Consider the following 26,796-nt stretch of genomic DNA (forward strand, 5'->3'; position numbering starts at 1 on the left):
ATTGTCACAAATGTTTATTAGTAGCAAAGTTAGTTTAAATTTGATGAAAGTAGACATAATAATGACAATATTAATGTAGTAATTCAACAAATATAGAAATCATTATTATTTTAATTTCAAATGAATCTATAATTATATGAAAAATGATATCTAAATACTATTCGAACTATAGATTTTTTTAACGTAAAAATCTGTTAGTGTTAATACAATCCCAATGGTCAGGTTCCAGTTAATTCGTATGCATGTTTTGAATATTATAAAAGCTTTGTGAATGCGATTGTGTAGTGTATGTGCCTTGCGCCAGTTCAATAAATATCGAATTAATTTATTGTGGTTTTAATACAAAATACCCTTAGTATGTGTCATGGATGGGGCAAGGGTTGACGCAGCTAAGAAAAATCAAGAAATGCTTTAAGAATTTTGAAATATAACATTAAATCAAAATACTGAGGTGTATAACACAGAGGAACTTAAACAGATTAGGTACTTAAAAACGACTACTACGTTGTTCTTTACAAATTATACCTCATGTCGGATAAGCGTTAACTTGGGAATAAAAAAGGATTTTTACTTCTAGCCTCCCCTTCATAATCATCGACTTACCCACCCCCCCTATACCATAAGTTGGCGACGCGACGCTCCACGCTTTTCAAGGATTTTAGTTTATTTAATTGAAATTGAAAAGATGTTGTAATGCGTGATTAATGGGATTTCGGGGTTGGTAAGCAAATCGATTTTACCAATGAATCACGAGTATTTAATCAACATTGTTAATATATTAAAAATTGGCCTTTAAAAGTACAAATATGAAACAAAATGCGTCGCCTAGGCGACCCTTAGAAAATTGAAAAATCATTTTTCATACAATGCTATAAATGTGAAAGTGTGGACGGATATTTATGAATACAAATCTTCAAAAAGGTGTAGTATCTCTTTGAAATTTTGCACAGTTGAAGAACGTAGTCTGGTAGAAAAGAGGGTACTATTTTTTTTTAATTCCTCGCAGACAGTTGGAGAGGGCTAGATATAAATAAATATAAAATTTACATCGAATATGAACATGTTTATGGTAGCTGCCCCTACTCTGGTGTAGAACAGCTAGCGACGCCCGTGTATGGAAGTTTCTAGCATTACACGTGTTTTCCGAGATAAGTAATGCAAACTTAACCTTTCTGTAACCTGAGTCTTCATAAACTATTAAAGAGAAGCTGAACAACAAAGTTACATTATCTATATCTTGATATTAACAGTGCACTCGAACAATGTTGCTTTATTTAACTAGAATAGCTATTGTAGTTGAATAAAGCCATATCTATGGTGACAATGGTGTCAAGGGTGACATTGTAAATAAAAGGCAGCATAATTTTTTCTACAAGATGAGATCACTTCCTCTTATAAATAACCTAAGATGGGATCATTCGATAAAATGGCGCGTGTTAGGTATGTTATCGGTACATCGTGAATATCGCCTGTTTAAAATGTAACTACCTAGTCAAATTATAAAGTCTCGACATATTGCTGCGCAGAAAACAACAGTTAACGTAATATAACATTTACAAGGTAACCAAAAACAATGAACTTACTAATGAATTCACTTGATATGATATATGTTGCGTTTTTACACATTGTCTAGGCAAATTAAAAAAGGGAGGCGTTCACGTTTTACCGGTGACAGATGTACGTTACCATAGAGATACCTCGACAAACTCAATGACAAATGTTTTTATGATATCAAAGTTGCTTTTAGATATTTGTCAAAATGTCTACAAATGACGACAAGACGAGACTATCAAAGCTTCTGCAAGACCTGGAAGTACCTGAAGAAAGGCTGCCAGAGCGGTGTCGGCAGCTGGTAAAGGATTTGCAGGAGAAGTTTCCTGAGGAAATAACAGACGAACAAAGTAGGACCGAGGGTGAAGAGTATGTGAACCCTTACATACCCGATAAAGGTCTATTAGAAGAAAACGAGAGAAAGTTACGCGAATTACTTGGCGAGGAAAAAAGGTTAGATTCGTATTCTTTGATCATTTTTAAATTAAAAAAGTAAAACATGTAAAATAAAACTGCTTGGGTATTCAATCAAGGTAGATAAAGATTATTGAGTCATCTACTTAACAAGATATTCGAGATATGAAATATTTGATCCTTATGTCCGGGAATAACTACGACTTACAGTCTGACTGAGTCTGACTTTTAAAATTCGAGGTTTTAAGTACAATTTGTTCGTGTTACAAACCCTAATCCTACATACCGAGTATTTGGTGGTTCAGCGGAAAGGAACTGCATTTGTATTCAACACACTGAGAACTTCGACTTAACAAGGTTCAAGTCGAGTTACATAGATTTGACTTCAATATATCATTTGATTTGAATAATAAACTTTTGATAATATTAATTACTCACCTTCGCCAGCAACTCCGTCCGCGTGGAATTAAAAAAAAACAAAAGTAAGTAGCCTATGTGTTCTTCCAGACTATCCTCTACATTCATACCAAGTTTCATCAAAATCTGTTCTTCCGTTTAGGCTACAAACTCTGACATCCATCCATCCATCCATCTAAACTTTCGCATTTATATGATTAGTAACTATGATTATATCTTTAAAATAGAACAGCAAAAGTGACGAGCGAAGAATCCATGAATACCGTCGATCCAAAAAGACCTTGGCGGACAAACTCCTGTAAGGAGAAACTGCTGAGAATAGAATCGGATTTGAAAAGACTGAAATCGACAGAAAAGACCGGCTCAATAGTCGCAGTAGAAGATGATTGTGAAACGAATCTTTCGGAGGGTGACGTTATACTGACGGATCCTACTGGTGTTCAGTAATTTACTTATTAACTCAATAAAAAAATCGAAAAAGGCCTTAGTTTTTTTTATTATAAATGTGGAAGCATTACTGAAAGCAGGAAGACGCTGAAATTATGACTTCGTCTAAAAAACCTTACAGCTTACTTTTAACACTGTCTCTTCCCACCTTTTTCTTTAACTAATGGTTTTAGCTCTTTAGTTGATTCAAGATAGGCATTATTTTTGCAATAGCAGATGTCTATGGACAGTGGTCACTACGATATTTGGGCGAATCCAGGTGGCGGCTTACTAGTACATCGTTTTTTCATGTAAGTATTTTCATTTAGTATAAGAAGATTTGTTTATTAACAAATTCAATTTATTTATTTATAATCTGGGATAATTAGTAATACAATTGGATATTGTTAAATAAAACATCAATTTTATATGCTCTATACTATATTTCAAGAAAATAACATCCAATTATGAATTAAAACTATCCTTATATCAATACATATGCGATTATGTTATGTCTACGGATAATTAAAAAAATAAAACAGAGTTTTCAAACATAAAGGGGGTTACATATTTAGTTAGATATAGGTGTTTTATATCCGCATGTAAACAGATTGACGGATGGATGATTTATAATAATTGTAAGTAGTAAATTTAGTTTTTCTCTACAGTAAAATCTTGTAAATAAGTATTTTTTTTTTATATCCAAATATTTTTATGATAATTTGTCACTTGTGCGGATAATCTTATTTCGTGAAAAAATAGACGATTTCTTTCCTATTTATTCTAAATATTAATTTATAGCGGTAATGGTATTTTATATATGCTTTGTTTTAATCATATAACAAATTTAGAATAATCTATATAAAAAACATAACTCAGTAGACTATGGAAGTTGTTAACAAATTAATATAAGGAACTAACGGGCCGCGCTTTAAGCACACCTGGCCCGGGAACAAACTTAATTTTTAATAACTATAATAATATTAGAATGTTCAAACTTCATGGCGGCTCGGGGTTAGTAGCAAGCCCATTGTGAGGACTGGTGGAGGGAAGCGCAAGCAGGCGTTTGTCCCAACGATACCTTAGATCTTAGATATTGCGAGCCGTCATTAAGTTTGGATTGTATTATGCATAACCTTCGACACTTAATTTACGTAACATTAAAATTTAATATCATTATCGATTACATATAGTTGTGAACTATAAGCACAACATATTTGATTAAGGATCGATTATATTCGGTCGATCAGAATATAGTATACGAAGAGAGAGAGAGAGGGATAATAGAATTGTCCTTGTTTATGTTATTAGGTGCGCTGGGATTAGGGTTTATGCTGATTACTCCTTGGGCTGGGGACGCACGATCTCGCACTTGCCAGGTGTAGCGGGTGTCGGCTCGTCGGAGAACATCGGGTTCTTCACTTCCATATCGCCAGTCTGAAACATCACCGTCTTACCGTCCAATTGTAAACTTCGCTAGCCTAGTTACCTGTCTACTAATTATCGTTTGAAAATTACCAATTTAACAGTATAATTTAATTTTATTTCTGTTAAATTACTTTGATAATCATTATTAAGTTATTTTTGTGAGAACTAAAACTAAAATATTACTCTAATTAAAAAAAAAAACAATTAATTGTAAGCTATTAAAAATAAAACTATAAGAAGTTGGTACAATTCAAAACTAACGAAGTTTACAATTTTACGGTGTCATTAATATACTTAAGCCCGCTACATACGTTTAGTCCTGACAGATAATTAAAACTGTGTGTGTGTAGGCAAATCTTTAATTGTACAGTGCAACAGACAGATAATATTTTGGCAACACACGCAAAGTTCGATGTTCAATTAAAATCGTCATTTAGAACTGAACGTATGTAGCAGGCTTAAACATAAACAAAAGTATGTAAATATCTTATTCTGATCCTCAAGCAAAAAGGCTCTCGCGCGCAAATCTCAAGATAAACATATACATACATAAAAACCACTCATTCATCAGCACATTTTTGGACGGAGATTCGTGATAAAGGTAAAAAATTAAAGCTATAAAGAGACGAATCATGAAAACTTATCTCGTTTTGATAATTCGCAACTTTGGTATATCTTTTATGTATTTGTTAGCCCACCGGCTATCCGTGTCGATCTTGTAAACACTATAACAGAGGGATGAAAAGATTCCCAGGAAGACATGGCGTGGTGCCATGTCGCCGAATTCTATAAAGGCACGAGGAAGTATTTTTCTGGTCATGCAGAAGTGCAAGGGTACCAGATGTATCCTAGGAGTCTCTCAGTTGCACTTGTGGATGACCACCAAACGTAACACTTCCCTCACTTAGTCCTTTGTCTTTGGGAGAACACCAATAACGAGGAAACATGGTCAAGGAATAAGTGACACAGAACATAGACATCTAGTCTTATTAGAAAGTCAACGAAATGGCATAGATCACAGCAAAAGAAGGAATTTATCCAATGCTATTTAAACGACGATTTCTGAATTCGACGAGGGCAAGTCTAGTCGAAAATAATGATGGAGGAAGACATATTAAGCACGTAGAAAGAAACACAAAACCGAAAATAAGAGTCACTTAATCTAAATTAAGACTTTTAAATTTTCATAAGTGACATCTATAGATAGTGGAGTTACATATGTGTTATTAAATTTCACTCTTCCTATTGTGGTACGCATTCGCAGCTGAGTGTACACTAGAATACCGACTTTGGGTAAAGGCTATCTGAGGATTACTTACGGTCGCGAAGCCGGGGCATTCGTACACGGTGTAATCTCCTTCCTCGTTTTCCTCGGACTCAGGCTCGGACACGGATCCAGGACGGTTCTCAGCCACGACTCCCCTACACAGACAGTGTTGGAAAAAATGTTTTTATAAAGAATAAACTGGCTCTTGAGCACGATTCCACCTGTTAAATTATGTGGTTAAAATATGGTACGTACTAGTTAAGTAAGCGCCTGCTCTTAAATCCCTGACATCATGCTTGGACTTAAGTAGTCTTTACTATCTATTTTAATATAACTAGTCTGTACTATCATCATCCACTTGCCCTTATCCCTTACGGAGGGTCGGCACAGTATGTGCTGCTCTTCCATACATCTCTATCAGCCGTCATATCTGAATCCACTCCTTTCTTAAGCATATCCTGTTTTACACAATCCATCCATACTTTCTTCGGTCTTCCTCTTCCTTTGTAGCCATCCACATTCAATCTTAACACTTTCTGGTTTATGTCCCCATCATCTCGTCGCATAACTAGTCTGTACCGAATTCCATATATGTTAAAAGATTTCTTTAATTCTATTTCAAGTATTTCTCAATACATAAAAGTAATTAATTTAAAAACTCAGCATCGGTTCTTAGTTATGTATCATTTTGTATTTTTAAGGCTTTCCAATCATTCGTTCATTTATAAATTCCGATAATTTAATCTGATTAAACGTATTGAATAGAAATTACAAATAACTATTGAAATATATAAATGTAATTTAAATTATCGAGGAGCTGCCGTGGGCGCGAGGGTGCGCAGGGGGCGCAGGGGGCGCAGGGGGCGCGAGGGTGCGAGTAACGTGGCGTGGGCGACACCGCGCTCTGAGCTGATTTGGCTTTTATACTCATTTTCATCTGATTTTTTTTATCATTACTATTTTTTAAATAACTATGTGCCTTCTAGAATAATACCATCTGAATATCGATGTGCACGACGTTATTAGAATTTTATCCAGATAATTTATTAGTACTTGGGTTTAAAATCGACGATATCTTAATCATGGTTTTTTGTTATTCTGCCCTATTTCCTTAATGAAAATCTCTATGAAAGCCGAAGTGTACTTGCCGCTGTGCACCCGGATAAAAGGTAAAACGTCTCTCGCGGAGATTAAATAAAAAATCCTTGCATTTATTTTCAAATCCGATCGCGCGACGGTTCTGAAATGGAGTTTTCAATAAACGTCGAAATTGAATTTGTGCAGTTGAGATGTACTGTCGATGCAGCTCTCGACTCGGTTTTAAATTGCTCTCAGTTTAATAATTTAAATATGATATAGGTCTCAGTAAACAAGTCAAAAAACTATCGTCATAAAAATGGAGCAAATTGTAAAAAAAAAACAATGTAAAAGTAGCTGTTATAGCTTCCAAGTTAGTCTAATAGAAATTTCATTTTTTGTTCTTATGAATTCAGTTCAATAGACTTCATTCAGCTACTCGTTCTTTACAACCTATGAACGTGGATCCAATTAAAACGATATTTTTTTGTAAGCTTTCACTGCGATTGCTAACCATTGATGGCCTATCTAGGATCTCGAGGTTTTAAAAAATGGATCTAAAGCATAGGTTTCACAAATTGTTTGTTAGTACTAAAAAAATAATTTTGTCTCCAGTGAACTCTAGCAATATTTCTTCTTTAATTAGTAAACCCCGTTTATTTATACCCCTGCCCAGTTATAACCAAGGGTTCAACCTAAATCATTTGAGGAATCATTTTTTATTCTTCCATCACCAGCTCACTATACGTCCCCATTGGGGCTCGGAGCAAACCCTAAGTTAAGTTGACTAGGCCATAGTCAACCACGCTGGCCCAATGCCGGATAGTCGACTTCACACATATCTTTAAATTTCTTCGCCGACATGTGTAGGTTACATCACGATGTTTTTTCTTCACCGTAGGAACGTCGGGTAAATTATAATATGTACATATGAAAATTCGAAAATCACTTGGCGGGATTCGAATCCAAGACCTGTAGATTAGAAGCCAAGTGCTGAAACCACTGAGCCACCGACGCTCTTTTTTGGAATCACTGTTGTAAAATTGAAGACTTACTTTTCCATAGCAATGATCTGTTGCTTCTGGTGCTGGTAGTGGTAGAGGTGGGCGGAGTGCGCCAGCCTGCTGTCGCCGTGGACATCCGAGGGGCCGGTCACACCGTAAGCGGGGTATTCCGGCTCACCGGTTGCTTTAATCTTCTTCGACAAACTAAACACAATGTCCAAACTTAAATATATAAAGACCGAAAGAAGGTCAGTAATGATTTCAATCTGTCATTTTAAAATATCCCCCAATAATTGGAGAAGTCACTGACAAAAGAAAGTGAAAAACTATAAGCTTATAAGTAATTTTATGTGCAGTTGGTTGTCTCTAAAGTTAGTCAAGTTCTTAATTGTCTTTTCAATTAGGTAGTAAGTAATCGAGGGGAAGAGACTCAAATGATGCCGCCCAATGCTGTGACGGTCACGACTCTAAGGAATGTGGAAACGATGCGGTGAGAGAGAGATTATAAGTAATTCTTGGCTATTTGATACCATAATTCTAGATTTTAGTATGCGGTGGCTACATTGCCATAATTAACATAATGTGTTTATTATTAACATAGTTGACAAACATCTACCGACAGATGATCGCGTCATATACGATGAGAAAAGCTTTGAATATTAATAAGTATACTCGCTTCGGTTTATTTGCACGACTGATAAGGTTGAGGTAAGGTTAAGAAAATTAATTAATATGAAGATATATTCAGACGCGATACAGCTCGGTTTATCAGAGAATATGCATATTGCGCGACTTGCATGAACACATCGCCGGTGACGTTGTGTTAAGTGAAGTAAATTATTGCTAGCAGAAACCTACGCAGAAACACCTACTCATTTAGATTGAATCAAGAGCTTGATAAGTAAAGATTGTTAGGCGTCAACTATGAGAATCAGACTGGTGAAATGGTACATCCTTGACAAATTATGAATGCCGTTATTGGGCTTCGAGTCCTCGTACGAATGCGAACATACCACGTACGGTCGTAAAAATAAATTACGATTATATCATGAAATAGTTTGATCATCAAATTTTACTGATTATTCCTTTTTATACACGATCATGTATTACCATTAATGTGCTTAAAGGAAAAAAACAATCAACAAATAAATGTTAGAAAAATGTAATAATCTCAAAAACTTTCTGTAATTTAACATGAACCTGTATATTTTTCTGTACAAATCGGCAGTGGAAACACGCACTAAGTGATTTTAAATACTTACACGTAGAGTCCGTAGGTCAATCCAACAAGGGATACGGTGATGGCAGCAATAACGCCGATCAGGATTCCGATGCTATAGATAGAGTCGGAGAGGTCGGAGGCATTCGTATCGTAGAAGAAGGTAAGCCGAGGTCTGGCCGTGCTGTCGCTGTAAACGTCGTGTACAGTTAGAACAAGCCAAACTTAGCAACACAATACATTTAAACAGTACGATTAAACGAGCTGTATTAGGTTAAGGAGACAACTATGAATTTATATATGTGACTTAAAATCGATATCTTTATGTATAATGTAGTGGTTTATAATCAAATAGTAAATAAGCACGCGTTCGGTTAGACATAAGTCTCGCGGCCGCAAACCGATTCTCGTAAAAAATTTACTCGTTTATTCTTACCGTATTTAACTAAGCTACTTTCCTAACAAATATTCTACACACAAAACCGTTAATTAACTAGACAACTTGAAATGTGACATGCTCAAAAACAGTTCTGGTAAAACAAAATAATCCGTCAAAACATAATCAAGACTCTTTTATAAAAAAACTAAAATGTAATCAAAGGAACTTCTCATAAATGAAACATTTCTAAGAAGAAAGACTTAACTGTACGTAAGCTGTTTAAATGAACGTAAATACTGAAACTTAAATAACAGAACAGAGAAAAATTCAAGCAATAAATCGAACATCACATTTCACTATGAAAGTTGATTTTGAATATTTTTTTTTGAAAATAAAGACCAATCGATATTTAGTTGGAGAAATGTTGTGTTTCGATACGACTAACAGTTTCGGGGGAACGGGGTGTGGGGGATTGGTCTAACGGCCGCAATGTATATCCGATCCGAAGATATCTTTTACTTTTTAAAACATTGAACAGATAATCATTCGATCGCCGTTAAAACTTACATACATCATGTTCGATTGCTTGTGATGAAAGAACCAAATTGGATCAAAATGTTTTAAAAATCACAACGCACAATCATCGTTCGAGATCGGATATTTATTTTGGCATTAAGTGTACAAACTACTTTCACCTCTCTTCAGTATTAGTTTCTGTAACAGACGGGTGCAATATTTTCAACCAGCGTAGATTGGCTGGTATTAAGGAGACAGGCAGTCGGTATTCCATATTAGCCCTGGAATTTAATACTCTATCTACTGTTATTGTCACGAAGGAATTTTTCATTAAACATTAAGTGGAGTTAAAATCGAACCATACGAACTAGTATATCCACACCCTTATCTGTATTAAACGGCTTATAAAAGAAAGTACACAGTCTATTATGAAGTAATACAAAAGATATCAAAATAAAGACTGTAACCGCTATAATAAGAATAAGGTGAATTCTCCACGTATTAGACAGGCTTTTAAATATAACAATGACATAGATGTTACTGTCCTATTGTTCTTAATAAGCTTTTTCTTGCTTGCCCTTTATGTGACTATCACTGTAATGTAATATATCTTTAATATATGGAACAACGAAGATATGTTCATTTGTACAAGTAGCTAAGATTCTAAGACATTAGGTTTAGAGTCTAGATTCATCAAAACGAGTGTAAGATTCGATTCCATTAAAACAGTGTTCATTGTTACTTAACTGACAATTAAAAGTGATGCTTTAATATATTTTCATAACGGGGGTACAGTAAATTCATGGGATGTTGGTGGTACAAATTTACATGCAGATTATATTGAAATTGTATCCAATTCGTACATGGGAGTTGTTTTGTTTGACATGTACGTGAGCAGACTCCCTATTGAGAGCTTGGTCCATTGTTCACTAGAGTTCATTGTCAACGTCCGCCGCATCTGACCCTCCCTCCCCCCGCACTTGTAAGGGTGGTCAGTCATCATTGTTAACGATGACCGCTTCCCCGGACAAATGATTGGATTGAATATGCTATGCAATATATCCTTGATATCTTAGACTTATCTATAGATTCTATCGATATTTCTTAAAGTGTGACGTATCTGACCTCCTTAGTGAGTACGAAGTGTTAGTACTGGCCAGTAAATTTAGCACGTTAATTGTAGAAGAGTAAAGTTACGTGAAAGATAAGAATCGAACGCGCTTAAACAACGAAAACGAAGAAAACACCTTGCGGTTCTCGGAAATATCTATACTGTTATAATAAAGTGTAAACACACACTTATTTGTTGCCTAAGATGTCAGCAATTACAACATAATTTTTAATAATTCTTTTTTTACTGAAAAGCCCTTCACTTACGTCACGCTTTAGGCTAATGTGGGAAAGAGACCATAAGTTGCTGCCAACATCAAGGAAGCAAGGTTGCTATGCTTTGTCATCAAGTCATTTTGACATTTGCAATTGATAATTTGACAAATGTAAACAATACAAGAAAGTTTTTATAATTCCACGCGGGTGAAGTCGCACGGGAACAGCTAGTCCAATATAAAGTATTAAATCGAAAATATTATATAAAACTGTCAGTCGTGATTAAAAAGGCTTTCAGTGCATTGTTCACTCGGAACAATGACGTCAGAGAAATTATTTTTTATAAAAGTTTTAACCTTTACGTCATCAACGTGAAACTACCGACATATCAAATTGGGAAACTCGACACAGCAAGGTTGTGTGTTGATTGGTTGACCATTTTTTAATAGAAATCCTTTGTAGCGTGGAACGTTATAAAACCACACTCCATGGTACAGATTGACAAATTTAAATTGACCTAGTGGTGAAATGGATTTTCGTTCAGACTTTTGATTAGAGAAATTCTGTATTGCTATCGGTCAATCTACAAAAAATGTATATCCTATACCTTCGCTTACTTTGATAAAAATAAACACAATTAAACATTCTCGAACTTGCTCCATCTGCTCACGTGTGACTCGATGACGAAGTGAAGTAGAGATTAATTTAAATTTATAGATTAACACGTCATATTTAACAGTATTTTAATAAATAAAGTAACGGCTTAGCCGACAGTCCCCAAGGGGAGGGGAGCCATCGAGTTAGTCTTAAACAGATTTACACTAAGTAGTTAATGCTAAGATACGAAGAACTTATAAAGACATAAAATAAAAAGTTATAATCGGAATTAAGTTACTAAAATCTCCATTGAAGAGAAAAGATGGACGATGCCGCCGGCAAAAGCTATTTTTGTCTACAAATGTTTTTTGTGAAATGAATTACAGTTAGGTCTAAATTTGTTTTTTAATTAACATCTAAAGGTGAACTCTTTTCAACTACGATAACGACGCCATCGATGTTTACCTTTTCAAATGGAATTCTAAAAATTGATTCAGATTGGAAATGGAATGATACTGCGATATTTGAAAAAGAAAAATAGTACAAATGAATTAATTGGAAAGCTTAATTAGCTTGAAAGGCACCTTAATTGAGTCGTTAGAAGTATAATTTAATAAGATCAAGATAAAACTTACAGTCCGCTGGCGAGGTCATCGAGTTCATCTGCCACTAACGCTTCTTTGTCTTCACCTGCTTGTTCTTGCCTGGTCTTGCGCGGCATGATCATCTTGTCTGTTTGGTCCTGGATTGTTTTCGTCTCAACCTTTGGCTGAGCCACATCTGGGTACAAAATATTATATCAATATAATTTTACATCTTAAATGGTACTGATTATCCATCAGATTCCAATCCGCAATTCAAGTTTTGAAGGTTTTAAAAAATGGTTGTAAATCCTTGATTAACAAATTATATTCAGTGTTAAGATTAAATGTAGAGGGCTACAAAGATAGAGGAAGACCGAAGTAAGAATGGATGGATTGTGTGAAAGATATGCTTAAGAAGAGAGTGAATTCAGATATGACGGCTAATAGATATGTATGGAGGAGCAGCAGATACTGTGCCGACCTTCTGTCGGGACAAGATAAAGATGATTTAGCAGTAAAAATACATTACGCATCTTACAGAGATGGTGGAGATGAATTGTATGAAACTTGACAAGATAAAGAAGGGAGTGATTAATGGTAAAAGACATATAGATCTGGAGAATAACGTGGCATTGCACAAAGAGTTAGTAAGATGTTTTTGATACTTACGGAAGGGGTTTTCCTCCACGTAGTAGTAGCTCGTAGTCTCCGGAGAATAGGCGAATGGCCTCTCAGTAATGTCACTGAAGTCGGTGGACCTTTTGCTGTTACGCAGCATCTAAGAACAAGTAATTTTATAAAAGGCTAGCTGTTGCTCAAGGCTTCTTGATTGTGAAATTTAAAAATATAGCCTTTTTTAAATTGATCAAATCGGCACAGTAGTCTTGAGTTATTTCAATACATACAAAAATACAATTTTTTCCTCTTTTTAATACTAATGTAGACTATCTGTAACCACTACGTCCGCGCGTAATGAAAAAATTTAAATATTCAGTAATAATGTGTTTATTAAGCTATCACGCGAAACGCCATCGTCGCCTAATTAAAAAAAAATTAATCTTAATTATACATAATTCAATTATGTTCTACATCTATACCAAAATTCATCCAGGTGCAGTTCTGGAGATACGTGGTAACATCCATCCATCCAAACTTTAACATTCATAATATTAGTAAAAAGTAAGATAGATTCGGAAAGTTATAACTAATGTGAACGCGAGCAACGTCGAGTGCATCAACTAGTTTGTCATATATTGTGTTCGCGGACCGCTTGTTGCAAGTATTCCTAGAATTCACATTTAATATGTGAATAACGAACCAGCTTCCGAGAAACTTATATTACATATTATATTCACATTTTAAATTTAAAACATGCGAAAATTAACAAAGCAATTTTAATGAACTAGAAATAAATTCATCATTCGTATGAATTTAATTACTAAAGTTTAATAACTATTAAAGTAAAATGTATAGATGGATGTTTCATTTAATGTTGGATACCGACATAAAAACAACACATATAGACTCCCTACTTTGGTGATAAGTCATCATCAGCTAAACGTCCACTGAGGGGCTCCGAGCCTACCCTAAGTGACGACCATCACGACGACGATAGCCCTTAAAGTAATTTCTATCCCTTTTTAAGTTACTGATAATGAAATAAATAATTTAATTTTATTGGAAAATTTATTTTAAATCAAAAAAAAACAAACATAATTCATGCTCCAAATTCGACCAATGTTCGACCGTGTTCTCTGTAATTCATCGAACAAAATTACCAGAGAGTAGGAAACTGGTTGCATAAAGATTTTGTAAATAATAGACACAACTAGATTTCCGATAGCTATTCCTATCAGCACCGTTAGGGTAATATGTTCGAGATAATATAGTTAGTAAACCCGCCTAAACTTCCTGCAGGAAGAACTAGTTATCGACAGTATGGGAAGGATGTGGATATAATGAAGTTTTGGAAGTTATTTTATCACGATGCAGTCTACGTAGTTAGGATTTTAACTTTCGACATTAACAACAATGTGTTTTTAAATACGTTATGACACGTATAACACGTCAGGCACTTTTTTTCTTTAGTTTTATCTGCAACCAATTAGAACTTTAAATGGGAGGAACGATTATTTTTTCAGAATGTTTTCTCCATTAAGAAACTTCTTTCACAGAAGATCCTAACGGATCTTATTTGTTACATAATAGTTGCCCTTTATATTCTCTTTCTGTGAGCACAGTTGGGTAAGACTGCAACCAAGGGATTGTGGTGGGTCAGACACATATAGAGTACTAAATAATTTTATACCATACCATGTATATCTTAGTATTTAAAATGTATTTTAGAAGAGTTAGATTAAATAGATTAAATTATAGATAGCGGTAGGTGTTAATTGGTTTTAAATTTTAGTTACGTTGGCGATACACGTGTCGGAAATGTACAGCACTCTACCGGCTCGAGTTAACGAATTTAAAAATTTATTCAACCATGGAAGCTTCGTCGCACGAGCTTAGAATTAAATTATTGACGTTATTGGAGCTTGACCTTCTACCATGGATTGTTTACTTTGAAATTTTCATGGTCCAAGGTTTGTGATATTGATATATTACATACACAAAATAATTTAGAATTTTAAAACATAAATAAAAAACTTTTAAGTTTACTTACTCGTCGATAGAAGAGTTTTTTATTAATGTAATTAATAGTTTCCATAGTTTTAGTTTAAAATTATGGAATCGTTCCTATTTATAAAATCTTAAGTATATATTTAGAGAAAAAATTAAAATCTCCTGTAAAAATACACGTTATTTCTAAAGGTATTTTTAATCTTGTAAATGCGAAAGTATGGATGGATGGATGTTTATTAGAGTTTACTGCCTAAACGATTGAACGGATCTCGGCAAAATTTTACACAGATGTAAAGCAAAGTTTGGATAAACACATAGAACATTTACTTTTTTTTACGAGGCCGGAGTCGCGGGCGAAATCTAGTTTCATTATTATCAATGTTCCTTTTTAATTGGTGAAATACGTCATTTACTGAACGAATATGTGTGATATGTAATTCACAGAGAAAACAATTTGCCGGTGATATATGTATGCCATGCTGTATATTGAAACCGTTGTAACAATGCAACTGCCGTGAACGCTTCGCTTTGTACAATCGTGTACATTTCTGCAGACTACAAGCTCCGAGTCTCAACTCTACGTGACTGTACATCTATAAGTAAATACACGACGTCGACGTGCCCTATTTAAAAACTCATCTAGATTTTAAAACAACGAATTAGGTGAAGCTGGCCATGAAATTTACACTGACGAAACATTATTGTGTTTTTTTTCTATTTTCGTCTCTGAGGGTTACACATGTAACTTTAAAAACCCATGTGAAGTCATTGTGATATTTTCTCGTCACATACTCGAATACCAAGATTGCCTCCAACCAGTTTGCTTTGAACCTATGGTAGGGTGTTTTGAAAGCACGTGGGGTTTTTATTTTGCGGTTAATAAAAGTGTTATTAGCGTTGAAATAAAAAAAAAAAACGATTCATTATGGGTGTGTTAAGTGCTAGCGTACACACACACTTCTGTGATATTCCGTCAAAATCAAGTAAACTACCGTTCCGTTGTAATAAAGCCCATACTGACGACATATTTTTTTTTATATTTTATGTATACTATTGAAAATACAAAGCGTTTTTCCTTCCGTCATTTGTTTTCCTGATGAAACCTACATTACGTAAGAGAGCACTTTTTTTAATCATGTTGTAACCGGGTTGCCTAATCCTAGCCTGGCAAGGCTATGTTTAATTGATCTCTGAAGTGGGCAATTTTTAGAGTAAAAACTCCTCATCGAGTTTCTTGAAAATTTCGTCACCAATCTATAGTACGTAACGTAAACATGACTCTTTAAAATTTAAAACATTACTTGCTTTTAAAGAAACTATTTGCGGTATTTAAGTATGGTTTCAAGTATACTCAAGGACAAATGAACCATGAGTACATGATCAATAAGCGTTGAATTCTTTTGTTTGTCAGATGTCAGTGGGTAGAAAACATCTTCATTGTCGTGAAGGGTTGCGAGTTGCGAGAACGTAATTATAGGAAAATAGACGTTAATTTGTTATTTCTCATTCAGCATCTATTTCCAGATTTGCTTTTATTATTTGTAATCTTTTCACTTATGGAAAAAGAGAGATAAATCCATATTTCACATCAATAATTTCGGAGGCGCCACAGGCGTATCTTGCTAATGTTAAATTCTCGATATAGAAATATTTAAGTAATCGACTCAAGGGAAAGATTGGCAATTTCATTTAAAATGAATTTTATCTATTAAAATTTAGATAAAGCAAGAAATGTTTGTGTTTTTATAAAATAACGAAATGGAAACATGAAAGAATAATTTATTACTTTGAGTCCAGACGAAGCATCGGCAACGACTAGTTTAAATTGCGTAGGCGTTGTTTTTTTTAATAGAAAATAGTGCAAATAAAACGAAAATGTAATTAAATTATAGCGATAATGAGTTAACTGTGCCAGATAATAAGAGAGAATTATGATCAGAGAATATTGTTATCGACCAGTATTACTCGTAATACCACAAAGTGGTTAATTGTTTGTCCGAGGCTCGCGAGAGCTCGCGCTGGATTATTGCATTAAGTTATGCCAGTGACACATAGAAGCTAAACCAAAGCGAAGCGAAGTGTATGGAGACTTTGTTCACGTTAAGTTTAAGATTATCACGTACAGGATTCACGCCTAGTAGTGCCGCGCCCCGACGCCGACGCGATGGCGACAACAAATCGTTATTATTCGCTACATATGTGACTCTGTCTCACAATCACACTTCAGGTTAAAAGTTATATTTCATTTGAGTCGTTGTGATGAAAAGTTTTTTACCTTTTAATCTATGTATCAACCGTTGCTTTAATTCGCTCTCGTGGCTGTGTGTTCCCGGCTTTAATGCGATGGACAATATTTGCTACGGCATTTACATATCAATGTAAGCGACAATTATAACATACAAACAAACAAAGGTCAACAATTTTATTACTAACTGGACAGCTGTATACAAACAAAAAAATGTACTTTTGTATGAAAATTCAATTACCGGTCATATTTCGTGTACGATTCAAAAATAAATAAGTTTTCAATAAATATAGAAAATTCAATTAAAATGAATTGTGTGATATAAATTGTTAATTTACTTTTGTAAAGCAAACAGTCTGTTGTAGGTTATCGGATGTAATTATAGCCTGCATCGAAGCGTCATTTGGTACGCTTCATCCCTCTGTACCAGTCGAGGATGTTTATTTCCTACCCATGTCTATGAAATGTCACTTGCCAATTACAATGCAATATATCGAAGCCTTCTAGCAATGTAAACATGTGCTAAATTATAAAATTGCTTGACCAACTATGACATTGTTATAATCGCATTAACTTTTTTTTGACCACACTTGCTACTTCGGGTTTCCTGTTATATTGACATTGTCCTTTTTAATTTAGGGATATGTGAAAAAAGTCACCAGGTGTCGTGCTAGTCCATGACTTTTCGTCGCCCGCATAAGTGTCAAAGGTTGGCCGGTCGTAGTCTGCCAAATTCTGTCGCCCTCCTTACAATATTAAAAAGCAGGTAGCTGACATGTCATATTCTCTCACCAGGCTAGGTACTTTATATGTTTTTTATACCAATAAGTTTGAAAAGGATACAAGTTGCAGAATTTCGATCTAATCGACGGAAAGAGTTATCTTACCTGTAAGATGTTTTAATATAATGCTTTACATCTCTTAAGATGTAACTCTTTGCGCCAACGAAATGATAAATCATTAATTACCTTTTCCAGCCAATCTTCGATTTCTGGTATTTTGTAGACCACAGTCTTGGTGGTCGGCTTGCCGTCGACAACCGTGGGGACTTCGGACTCAGTCAGGAGGGCCCGGAGTTTCTTTATATACGGAATTTGGTTCCCAGGAGGCTCCGCCCCTTTGACTGCAAGAAAAACATGAATTAAAAAGAGACATCAACCTGCTACATGTCAACGTAAAATCATACTAATATTATAAATGCGATAGTTTAGATGGATGGATGTTTGTTAGAGTTTGTAGCCTAAACTGCTGAACGGACTTCGACATTTGGCACAGATGAAGCACATAGTCCGGAAGGAATAGGCTGCTTACTAAGTTTATCAAATTCGGCGGCCGGAGTCGCTTGCGAAAGCTAGTTTATTATTATATTTACAACAGATTATTTCTTTAATTGAAACATAAATGTTTAAATAAAAGTGATGTTTTGTATTTATAGAAGACAATTAAATGTTTAGTAGCAACAATCACTAGTGTTTTGTAACAGAGTTCATCGAAGGGACACCTCGTTATCGGAGGAATAGTGTCGCGAAGTGACGTCACGCCGGCTAAAATACGCAAACTGATAGCAGACGCTAACTAACACATGTGTAGAAACACTAGTGCTTGCCCGCGTTGTCAGCGCGACAATAAAAAATGTATAGCTTATGTGTTCATCCAGGCTACGTTGTACATCTGGGCTAAATTTCAATGATCTCGGTTTTGAAGATATTAACTAGTTATCTATCCAATCCATCCAAACTTTCGAGTTTTTGATATTAGTAGCATGAAGTATATTTTTTTTTAAGCCACGACGCTTTTCTAATGTCTTCAGCGCATTCAAACTTACGTTAAATTATAATTACATTGTAGGAAAATGTATAAATTAGTTTTAAGTTGTTATATCGCACAGCAAATACTTTTTTGTATTACAATATACAGTCTATATCATTTTAAAATTGTTAAAATACCTATGACAACTCTGTAGTTGTTTCTATAAACACGATAACGATTTTCTCCATTCGTAAATAAAGTTTACGTTAAATTAATAAATGTTGGAAGCCGCAAGCTACTTCCTTTAACTTCAATCGATTTAATTACACGCTCAAGTTTCATTTAAAACAAATCTCCGTTGAGTTGCAACGGAGAATTCCCGTAACCACAGATTGATTTACATGCAACTGGAGGAATTTATGCATTAGGTGGAAGTAATTGAAATATTTACCGAAGTATTTAAAATGTACTTCAGTAAGAATTTTAGTATAACAAATTAAATTATAATTTATGTTAAATTCAAAACTAATATGTTTATAAACTTAGTGAGCGTAGGAACTCTTTGATATTTCTATTTAGTTTAAAGATTCTTGAAGCGAAGACGCGTTCCCGTGTCTAAGTTTGTAAAATTAATTAAAAACGTTGCACTCAACGCAAACTTTGCAAAACTCTACAATATTTGTAATTAAGAAGTTAAATGAAATTTAAATTTTCTTTTCCTGTATTAAACTCGACTTCAATGAATTTCGTTTGGCATTTGCATTTAGTAGAAAATCTTAAGTTTTTTTCATTCAAATTTAAATAGTACAGTAGTCGTAATCGAAAAATAGAATGTATTTATTGCAATAGCAATTTAAATAATTTTCAAAGTAACGACAAGGATCGTGTATCGATTTTAGCGGTTATCAAACGATAGTCTAGAGTTTGAAAAGCTTCGATAACTTATAAAGTATTTAAGAGCATGTTAAAGTTAGCAAGTTTCAATCGCTTGTGGTACACGTGCCGCCAAGTTAGCGTTGCTCAACAATGTGTACTTGAGTGTAGAATCTATTATAAAATTTAAAACATTTTATCTTCATACATAACTGTTATGAAAATCGCGATAAAACTAAAATTTTTCATTACCAATGATTGTACAAAATCCATATATCGAAGTCGTACTCTTCATTATGTGACTGACTTAATGAATTCAATTAGATTTTATAGGTAATTTATACGTAATTTCTCATAAAAATCTAGTATTTTCTAAAACCTTACTATACGAGTAGAATGCTTATTTATTTATACATATCTAGCATCCGGTTGACATTTGAACTTATACTATTTACAGGAAAATTCCTACTTCGTTTGAAAGTGAACGGAAGTTTGTCCTCCTACTTAAGTTAGTTATAAGTTTCACATCGTCCTACAACTTTCATACTTTCATAAGTTTAAAACGACGATAATATAAAAATATGCATTTTCGATGAAAGATAGGTAGCAATAACTATTTTTGATGATCGCCATCAGTACAACAGACGTCCATAATGAGAGACTTGGAATCTACCCTAAGTTAAAAGTGTCGAGGCCATAGTTAACTTTGAATTTATTCACAGATATGTATATCCGGGTCGCATCATTATGCTGTCCTTTAGTAAACGTCGTATAAATGTATATTTCAAATTCGGTAAACACCTTGGTGTGCGGAATCGAACTTGGTAGTATAGATTATGGTCCAATTAAGCTCTGAACTGCGCCACCGTTATTTTACAAATACCTCCTACAATATATCTAATGTTTGTGTTCGTTACAGAGATTCCAAACCTATCTGCGTCTTGAAAACTCCATCAATTCAGATCAAATAGACGATAGTTTCCACTTTGATAAGTTTCTTCGACGCATCGCTTTAGTAAATATAAACAAAAACTTCAATGGACTTAATGTCAAGCTCGTGCATTCACATGTAGTTGACGACCTTGCCTTCTGCGCAATTGTTTTTTTTAATTAACTTAAAACACTTGTTATGGGTATTGCGCATATATGTTGACTGTCCGGTATTCATAGTTACATCCAAAGGGTTGTTTACGATTATAATTGCAACTCAATATTTTTCTATGCGATGTAATTTTTATGTCACGTGCAGTTAAATGTCAAAGGTAGAGTTTTGTTCCAAAACTAACCATACTTTTCCATAAATTAAAACATTATTTAATAAGATTTAATCGCTGATAAATGAATTTCTGAAAAAAGTAAATTGTTCCAAAAGTATAAAAAGATGTAAGTTTTAATATTGTCATTTATAGATATTGTTATTATTAAAAAAAATGTTAGTTACATTTAACATTTTATATACTTAAACAAAGAACTTTTCAATTTTTAAAAAGCTTCTAAAACTTTAGAGACATTTAAGGAGTTTAGATAAAGGGATTTGAAAACATTCATCTTTCATTTACAAGCACTATTTATCCATTGACGTGAGCCGCCCCCGGGCGATTAAGATGTAACCTTGTTAAGTCTCATCGCAAGGTTCTCTTTGACCCTTTGAATTCAAACTATATTTAAAGAAATTTTAAAGTCCAATTTTATGTAGAAATTAATCGATTAATTTTACAATTTTATCGTGATACCCATATTTAAAATTTTATAGTGGTATGGGCATGTTATGAGAAGGGATAAATCGCATGTAACAAGACGGAAGTAAGTTATGAATGTGGAGGGGTACATCGGTAGAGGTAGACCTAGAAAGACATGGATGGATGGAAAGGAGTCATGATCAAGAAGGGAGTGATGACTGAGATGACGGATGATAGAGTGCTTTGGAGGACGAAAACCCGGTGCGCCAACCCTACGGGTATAGGATAAGGCAGGGGAGATGATCGTGATACCCATATCGGTTAGTTGTACAAAAGTATTATAAACTGTTTACTAAAACACGTAAAAAAGACACGCATAAAAAAGTAGCTGATAATTGGAGATCGGTATTTATACGAGATGCTACAAGTAAACAATAAAGTTAAATGCGTTTTAAAATAAATTAATGTCTTAATCAGAAGCTTCGAGAAGTATTCGTCACCTTGATATTGTAAACACTTATTATGTTCTCATTCATCAATGTCTACTTTATCTGTTTCTTTATTAATATACAACAATTAATTCCTGTTTGTTTTCATTTTAGAAAGATGTACAATAGTATAAAAGTACATTGTACATGTAATTTTTGGTTTCAAATTTAAAGAATCCGACAAATGCATCTGTTCCCGCGCCACGAATTCCCATCGAGGTTGATGTGAGGTTAATTTGATCGCAGTAACTACTGTCGGGATTATTTCGATCAGAATCCGACATCGTATGCATGTCAATTTATGCCATTGGAATTCGTATCTGCACATCACTGACGAATATTTCATAACCAGTTAAGCCGGACAGAAATGTTTATATGGATTTGTTTGTATAAACCTGTCTGCAAGACTTATCCGTGAGCTTGAACCTAAAGGTTAACCGTAAGTTACATTGTCGGAACATTTAAAAACATATTTCCAACAGATATCCGCAGTCAAAGTGTACGGTCAGAAAATTAGAAGTGGGATCAAATGTGTTCATTTAATTAAACTACACTAAATTATTGTGCTTGTTCATCCGATAGTTTAAGCAATTAATTGTCAAACATTTGAATGTCCAATGGTTAAGGTATAAACAGCACGCAAAATGTAAATAAGAGATAAAAGAAAGTAGCGAGTACAACCGCAAGGTTAAGGGTAACTCGCAATTATCAACTCCTCATCATCGTCCAGCCGTCAGGCGCCAATCGTTCAAAGTAAACAAAACTTCAGTCGTATGATTGAAGTTTGTATAAGTTTGCACTGGCACAATTTAATTTATAAGGAATCAATACGTCGCAATAACATTTTCATTTCGACGGGTCAACTTGGGAATCGAAATAATCAAAACCAGTCTAGGATTTTTATTAACTGCGTTTTATTACAAACAATTTTCCACAATAAATGTTTGCACTTAATATGAACATACTAGCTTGCGGCCCGTGACTTCGTTCGTCTAGGACAGAAAATAAAATTGGTAAAACAACCAAATTAGTTTAGCTGTTGCGTTTAGTGCAAACAGACCGACGTTACGCGGTATAAACTCGGTACAGACGTATATCTAAAAGTTTTAACCGAAGAGTCAAAATGTCAGTGTAACCGAACAGTTCGATTCTGTGTTAAAATGTCAACTGAACGTTTGCAGCAGGCTTTATATTACACCTGTAGGTACTAAACTTGCTGTTTTTCTTTCTGACTCCATGAATGTTCGCCATGTAACATGTTACATTACATCCCGTAACATTAGTCGGTACCTAACTTAAGGTACTGGCCGATGTTACGTAGTGTAATATAACATTCGCATCGGGGCTCGTCGCTGGCTGGTTTTCCTGTAACTTCGTACGGATTTCTTCGTAATGTTTCTTAATTCATTACAGTACACCGCGTAGCATCGGTCATTGCGCACCTTACACTTTCACACTTATATGTAAGTAAGATATCCTACTAATATTATAAAAGCAAACGTTTAGATGGAGGGATTTTGCTAGTGTTTGTAGCCAAAACCGCTGAACAGATTTCTGATTTTTAAATTTCACGCGGACATAATCGAGGGCGATAGCCAGTATTTACTCGTAATATTGATGAATAAGCGTGGAGTCGTATTTATTGGAAACCGTATTTAATTAATAAATGTTGTTTCAAAACAAAATAATATCTTCATATTATTGTTACATACTTTCTAAAGTAGTTAGTAAGTGTTATTGTCAATTATTTGAAATATGAGTACAGTTATTATGTAATATTTAATTCGTTAGTTATATAAAAAATGTCGACGTTTTAGCTATGTTTGCGAAATCGTGTCCCGTTTAAAAAGCAAAGCAGACGATAATAAATTATTTAGTAGTTAAATATTTAGTTATAGACAACTACAAATCGTATTATTATCATTGTGATCAATGAAAAAAACATTTTGAATGTTGTTAGCCAATCTGTCGACTGTTTTATATTCGCATAACTTGTCTCGATGAGGGAATTATACCAAGTGTACATTTTTTGGTCAAAAATCGGACCGTTTTCTGTGTAAAACTAGCTTTTCATAATTCTCCGTAAAACTGCGTCAAATTTTGTCTTTTCGAGTTTTTTAAAAAGGGGCAAAAAGTTATCGCTTCAACTAAATATAGGTTTTATAAGATTTTATAAGAGCGTCGGTGGCTCAGTGGTTTAAGCACTTGACTTGTAATCTACAGGTCTTGGGTTCGAATCCCGCCGCCATGTACCAATGTGATTTTCAATTTTTCGAATTTTCATATGTACATAATTTACCCGACGTTCTTACGGTGAAGGAAAACATCGTGATGCAACCTGCTCATATCAGCGAAGAAATTCAAAGATATGTGTGAAGTCAACCAACCCGCACTTGGCCAGCGTGGTTGACTATGGCCTAGTCACCCTAACTTTAGGGTAGGCTCCGAGCCCCTCGGTGGGGACGTATAGTGAGCTGGTGATGATGATGATGATGAAGATTTTATATATTTGCAATAAAAAAGGCCGATTGGTACCGATTGGTATCTAGTTAGGTTTAATATTTTTGTAGATTAAAACTTGTAACATATTTCATTGAACCGAATATTAAAGCGTTGTTAAAAAAAATACTTTTGCGTATATCATTTTGAATTTATTTCCGTTTGTCGTTGTATATATGCAACAGTTTTATAAAAACTCTAAACGGGGAAAAAATCCCGTGTCAACTAGAATCATAGGAGGTCGAATAATAATTTGTTTCGCGACAAACGTTTTAAAAACAGCCAATTTGAATATGATGACGTACCATGGTGAGCTTAGACTATCGTAAGTATGTATAAGAACTATATAACCATCTTGCTTTATTTCTAAAAAAATAAAGATAGCAACACGTATCTGGATTAAATTCACGGTCAGCATCAATATAAAAAATATATGTCGGGATACAACACAGGAAATAAACTTGAAATGCGTATATCAAGTACTTCTTGTCCTTGGTAGTGTAAACTGTTTCCTTAAATTGTTTTTTTCTGTTTGATATATGTTTTACTAGCTTTCGCCCGCGACTCGGTCCGCGTGGAATTAAAAAATACATAAATAAATAGCCTATGTGTCCTTTCAGACTACCCTCTACATCTACATGCTAAATTTCATCGAGATCTGTTTAGCCGTTTAGACTACAAACTCTAACATGATATTTATCCATCTAAACTTTCGCATTTATAATTATTTGCATTTTTTTTTATTTATTATTAAGATTGGAATCATTATTATATGCAACGTGGCTTTTAATTTTATATTTTAAATAAGAATAACGATAAAACAGGAGTCATGAATTTAATGTGAAAACCATTTTACTGTAAAAACAATATGTCAAATGACATTTGTCTATTTCTTCTTTTTAATTATAAACAGCCAGAATTATTATAAGCATTTTTGAAACGATAAAGATCGTTTTCGTTATTTATTTAAGTACGTGTTAATATTACTAAAAGTACTATGGACAAATAATTGCATTTTAAAAGTATTATTTAATATGCTTCCGTGAAGTTTAAACTTTATAAGCTGTCTCTTTACCCAATCGGTTTTCGTTCCAGTACAACTTTATTAGTATTAACAATTTGTCGAGTTGCCGCGGCAGTTGAGGCAACTTTTATAGGCCACCGCTTCATTGGCAACTGTTGATGTTTGATAGGGCAATCTAACTTTATACTGGGACAACTTTTAATTTCATAAGTTACAGGATCGACAGCGTAAAAAACTATCAATCTGTTTGTATTAAACAAGGTTTTTTAATCCTTAATTATATTTTTAATAATTCATTTGTTTAAAAAAAAAACATTATCATACTAATATTATAAATGCGAATGTTTGGATGGATGTTTGTTAGAGTTTGTAGCCTAAACGGCTTAACGGATTTAAATGAAATTTGGTATAGATGTAGAGGATAGTCTGAAGGAATACATAGACTGTTTTGTTTTGTTTTTTTTTAATACCACACGGATGAAGTCGCGGGCGTAAACTAGATTTTTATTTAGGCTTTTAAAATGCGCACAGCAGTAAAATAAAACGTAATTTTATAATTTAATATGATTATTAATAATAATAAGTCAACTTGCAGTTATTTAAAACAATAGTTTGTGCTATCCTTATTATCGATGTATTATTTGTTACTGTTTTTTTTTATTTGATCTCATTTAATTAAGAATTAACCAAATCCGTCGGAATAAGAGAAGTAATCTTTTAGTTATATCAATATTTTTTTTTCTTAATGTATTTTTTATTTTAAATGATTTCGAAAGTCAAAATGTTAGCAAAGTATTTTAATTGTACAAGATAAAACTCTCATGATTAAAAAAAATAGTAACTATAAAAATGTTTAACTATTTGCCGTCTTGAATCAACTTTTTCCCGATTTTAATTTATTTAAGAATTTTGAGAGAACGTCGTTATTGTCATTTATTTTTAAAATATTTTCAATAAAAATTGTTCAAATTTCACTAAAGTTTAATTTCTTAACTTTATCCCGTTTTAAATGTATTAAAGAATACAAATGAACGAATCTGACGAAAAACGCGACCTTAAATTAACTTATAACTAACATATTAATAAACGCAAAGACAAAAACAAATTTAAAAACAAAAGCACAGCAGTGATAACGGCGGCAAGTTACAAATGTTGCGCCGAGTAACAGGTGTCAAACGTGCTGATACCACCGCAAACTCCTTTACTCAATACTTTAAAATAAATAAAAAAATCGCAGGGCTTCTCCTAAAATCATAAAAGAATAAACGCGACAGCACACAATAGGCAAAATAAAAAAAAAACACGTAAAAGTATTAACTTACCATTTTTCTCCGCTATGTTCCACGCAGTCAGGACGACCACTAGAATCCGGATAGCAAGCATCGTGGCGGCTGTCGCGGCACAGA

At 34.0% G+C, this 26,796-nt stretch overlaps 2 protein-coding genes across 4 annotated transcripts; one reads left to right on the forward strand and one right to left on the reverse strand.

Annotated features, from left to right (window-relative positions):
- Positions 1 to 1,023: 1,023 nt before the first annotated feature.
- On the forward strand, positions 1,024 to 2,858 carry LOC106110568. 3 transcript variants are annotated; one of them, XM_013292459.1, is made up of 3 exons: positions 1,024 to 1,152; positions 1,748 to 2,004; positions 2,610 to 2,858. In XM_013292459.1, exons 2-3 carry the CDS (start codon positions 1,760 to 1,762, stop codon positions 2,827 to 2,829), a joined length of 465 nt encoding a protein of 154 aa, XP_013147913.1. In that variant the 5' UTR covers positions 1,024 to 1,152; positions 1,748 to 1,759; the 3' UTR covers positions 2,830 to 2,858. The 3 variants fall into 3 exon arrangements, with proteins under 3 accessions (XP_013147913.1, XP_013147905.1, XP_013147896.1); XM_013292451.1 differs by lacking the exon at positions 1,024 to 1,152 and adding an exon at positions 1,432 to 1,560; XM_013292442.1 differs by lacking the exon at positions 1,024 to 1,152 and having other exon boundaries at positions 1,695 to 2,004.
- Positions 2,859 to 3,236: 378 nt separating this feature from the next.
- On the reverse strand, positions 3,237 to 26,796 carry LOC106110661 (protein cab-1). Its single transcript, XM_013292557.1, has 8 exons — positions 26,713 to 26,796; positions 18,047 to 18,201; positions 12,875 to 12,983; positions 12,257 to 12,401; positions 8,847 to 8,993; positions 7,636 to 7,788; positions 5,556 to 5,658; positions 3,237 to 4,245 (listed from the first exon to the last, which is right to left on the reverse strand). Exons 1-8 carry the CDS (start codon positions 26,771 to 26,773, stop codon positions 4,147 to 4,149), a joined length of 972 nt encoding a protein of 323 aa, XP_013148011.1. The 5' UTR covers positions 26,774 to 26,796; the 3' UTR covers positions 3,237 to 4,146.

The sequence above is a fragment of the Papilio polytes genome, unplaced genomic scaffold (assembly GCF_000836215.1).
Source record: "Papilio polytes unplaced genomic scaffold, Ppol_1.0 DF824437.1, whole genome shotgun sequence".
NCBI lineage: Eukaryota > Metazoa > Arthropoda > Insecta > Lepidoptera > Papilionidae > Papilio > Papilio polytes.

What these genes read in the sequence shown, in the direction of transcription:
- LOC106110568 (XM_013292459.1), top strand. Translation starts at nt 1,760, where the DNA reads ATGTCTACAAATGACGACAAGACGAGACTATCAAAGCTTCTGCAAGAC. An exon ending in TTACTTGGCGAGGAAAAAAG is followed by an intron (nt 2,005 to 2,609) that starts GTTAGATTCGTA and finishes TCTTTAAAATAG; the next exon opens with AACAGCAAAAGTGACGAGCG.
- LOC106110661 (XM_013292557.1), bottom strand. Translation starts at nt 26,773, where the DNA reads ATGCTTGCTATCCGGATTCTAGTGGTCGTCCTGACTGCGTGGAACATA. An exon ending in TCGAAGATTGGCTGGAAAAG is followed by an intron (nt 12,984 to 18,046) that starts GTAATTAATGAT and finishes ACTTGTTCTTAG; the next exon opens with ATGCTGCGTAACAGCAAAAG. An exon ending in CAGATCATTGCTATGGAAAA is followed by an intron (nt 5,659 to 7,635) that starts GTAAGTCTTCAA and finishes CTGTCTGTGTAG; the next exon opens with GGGAGTCGTGGCTGAGAACC.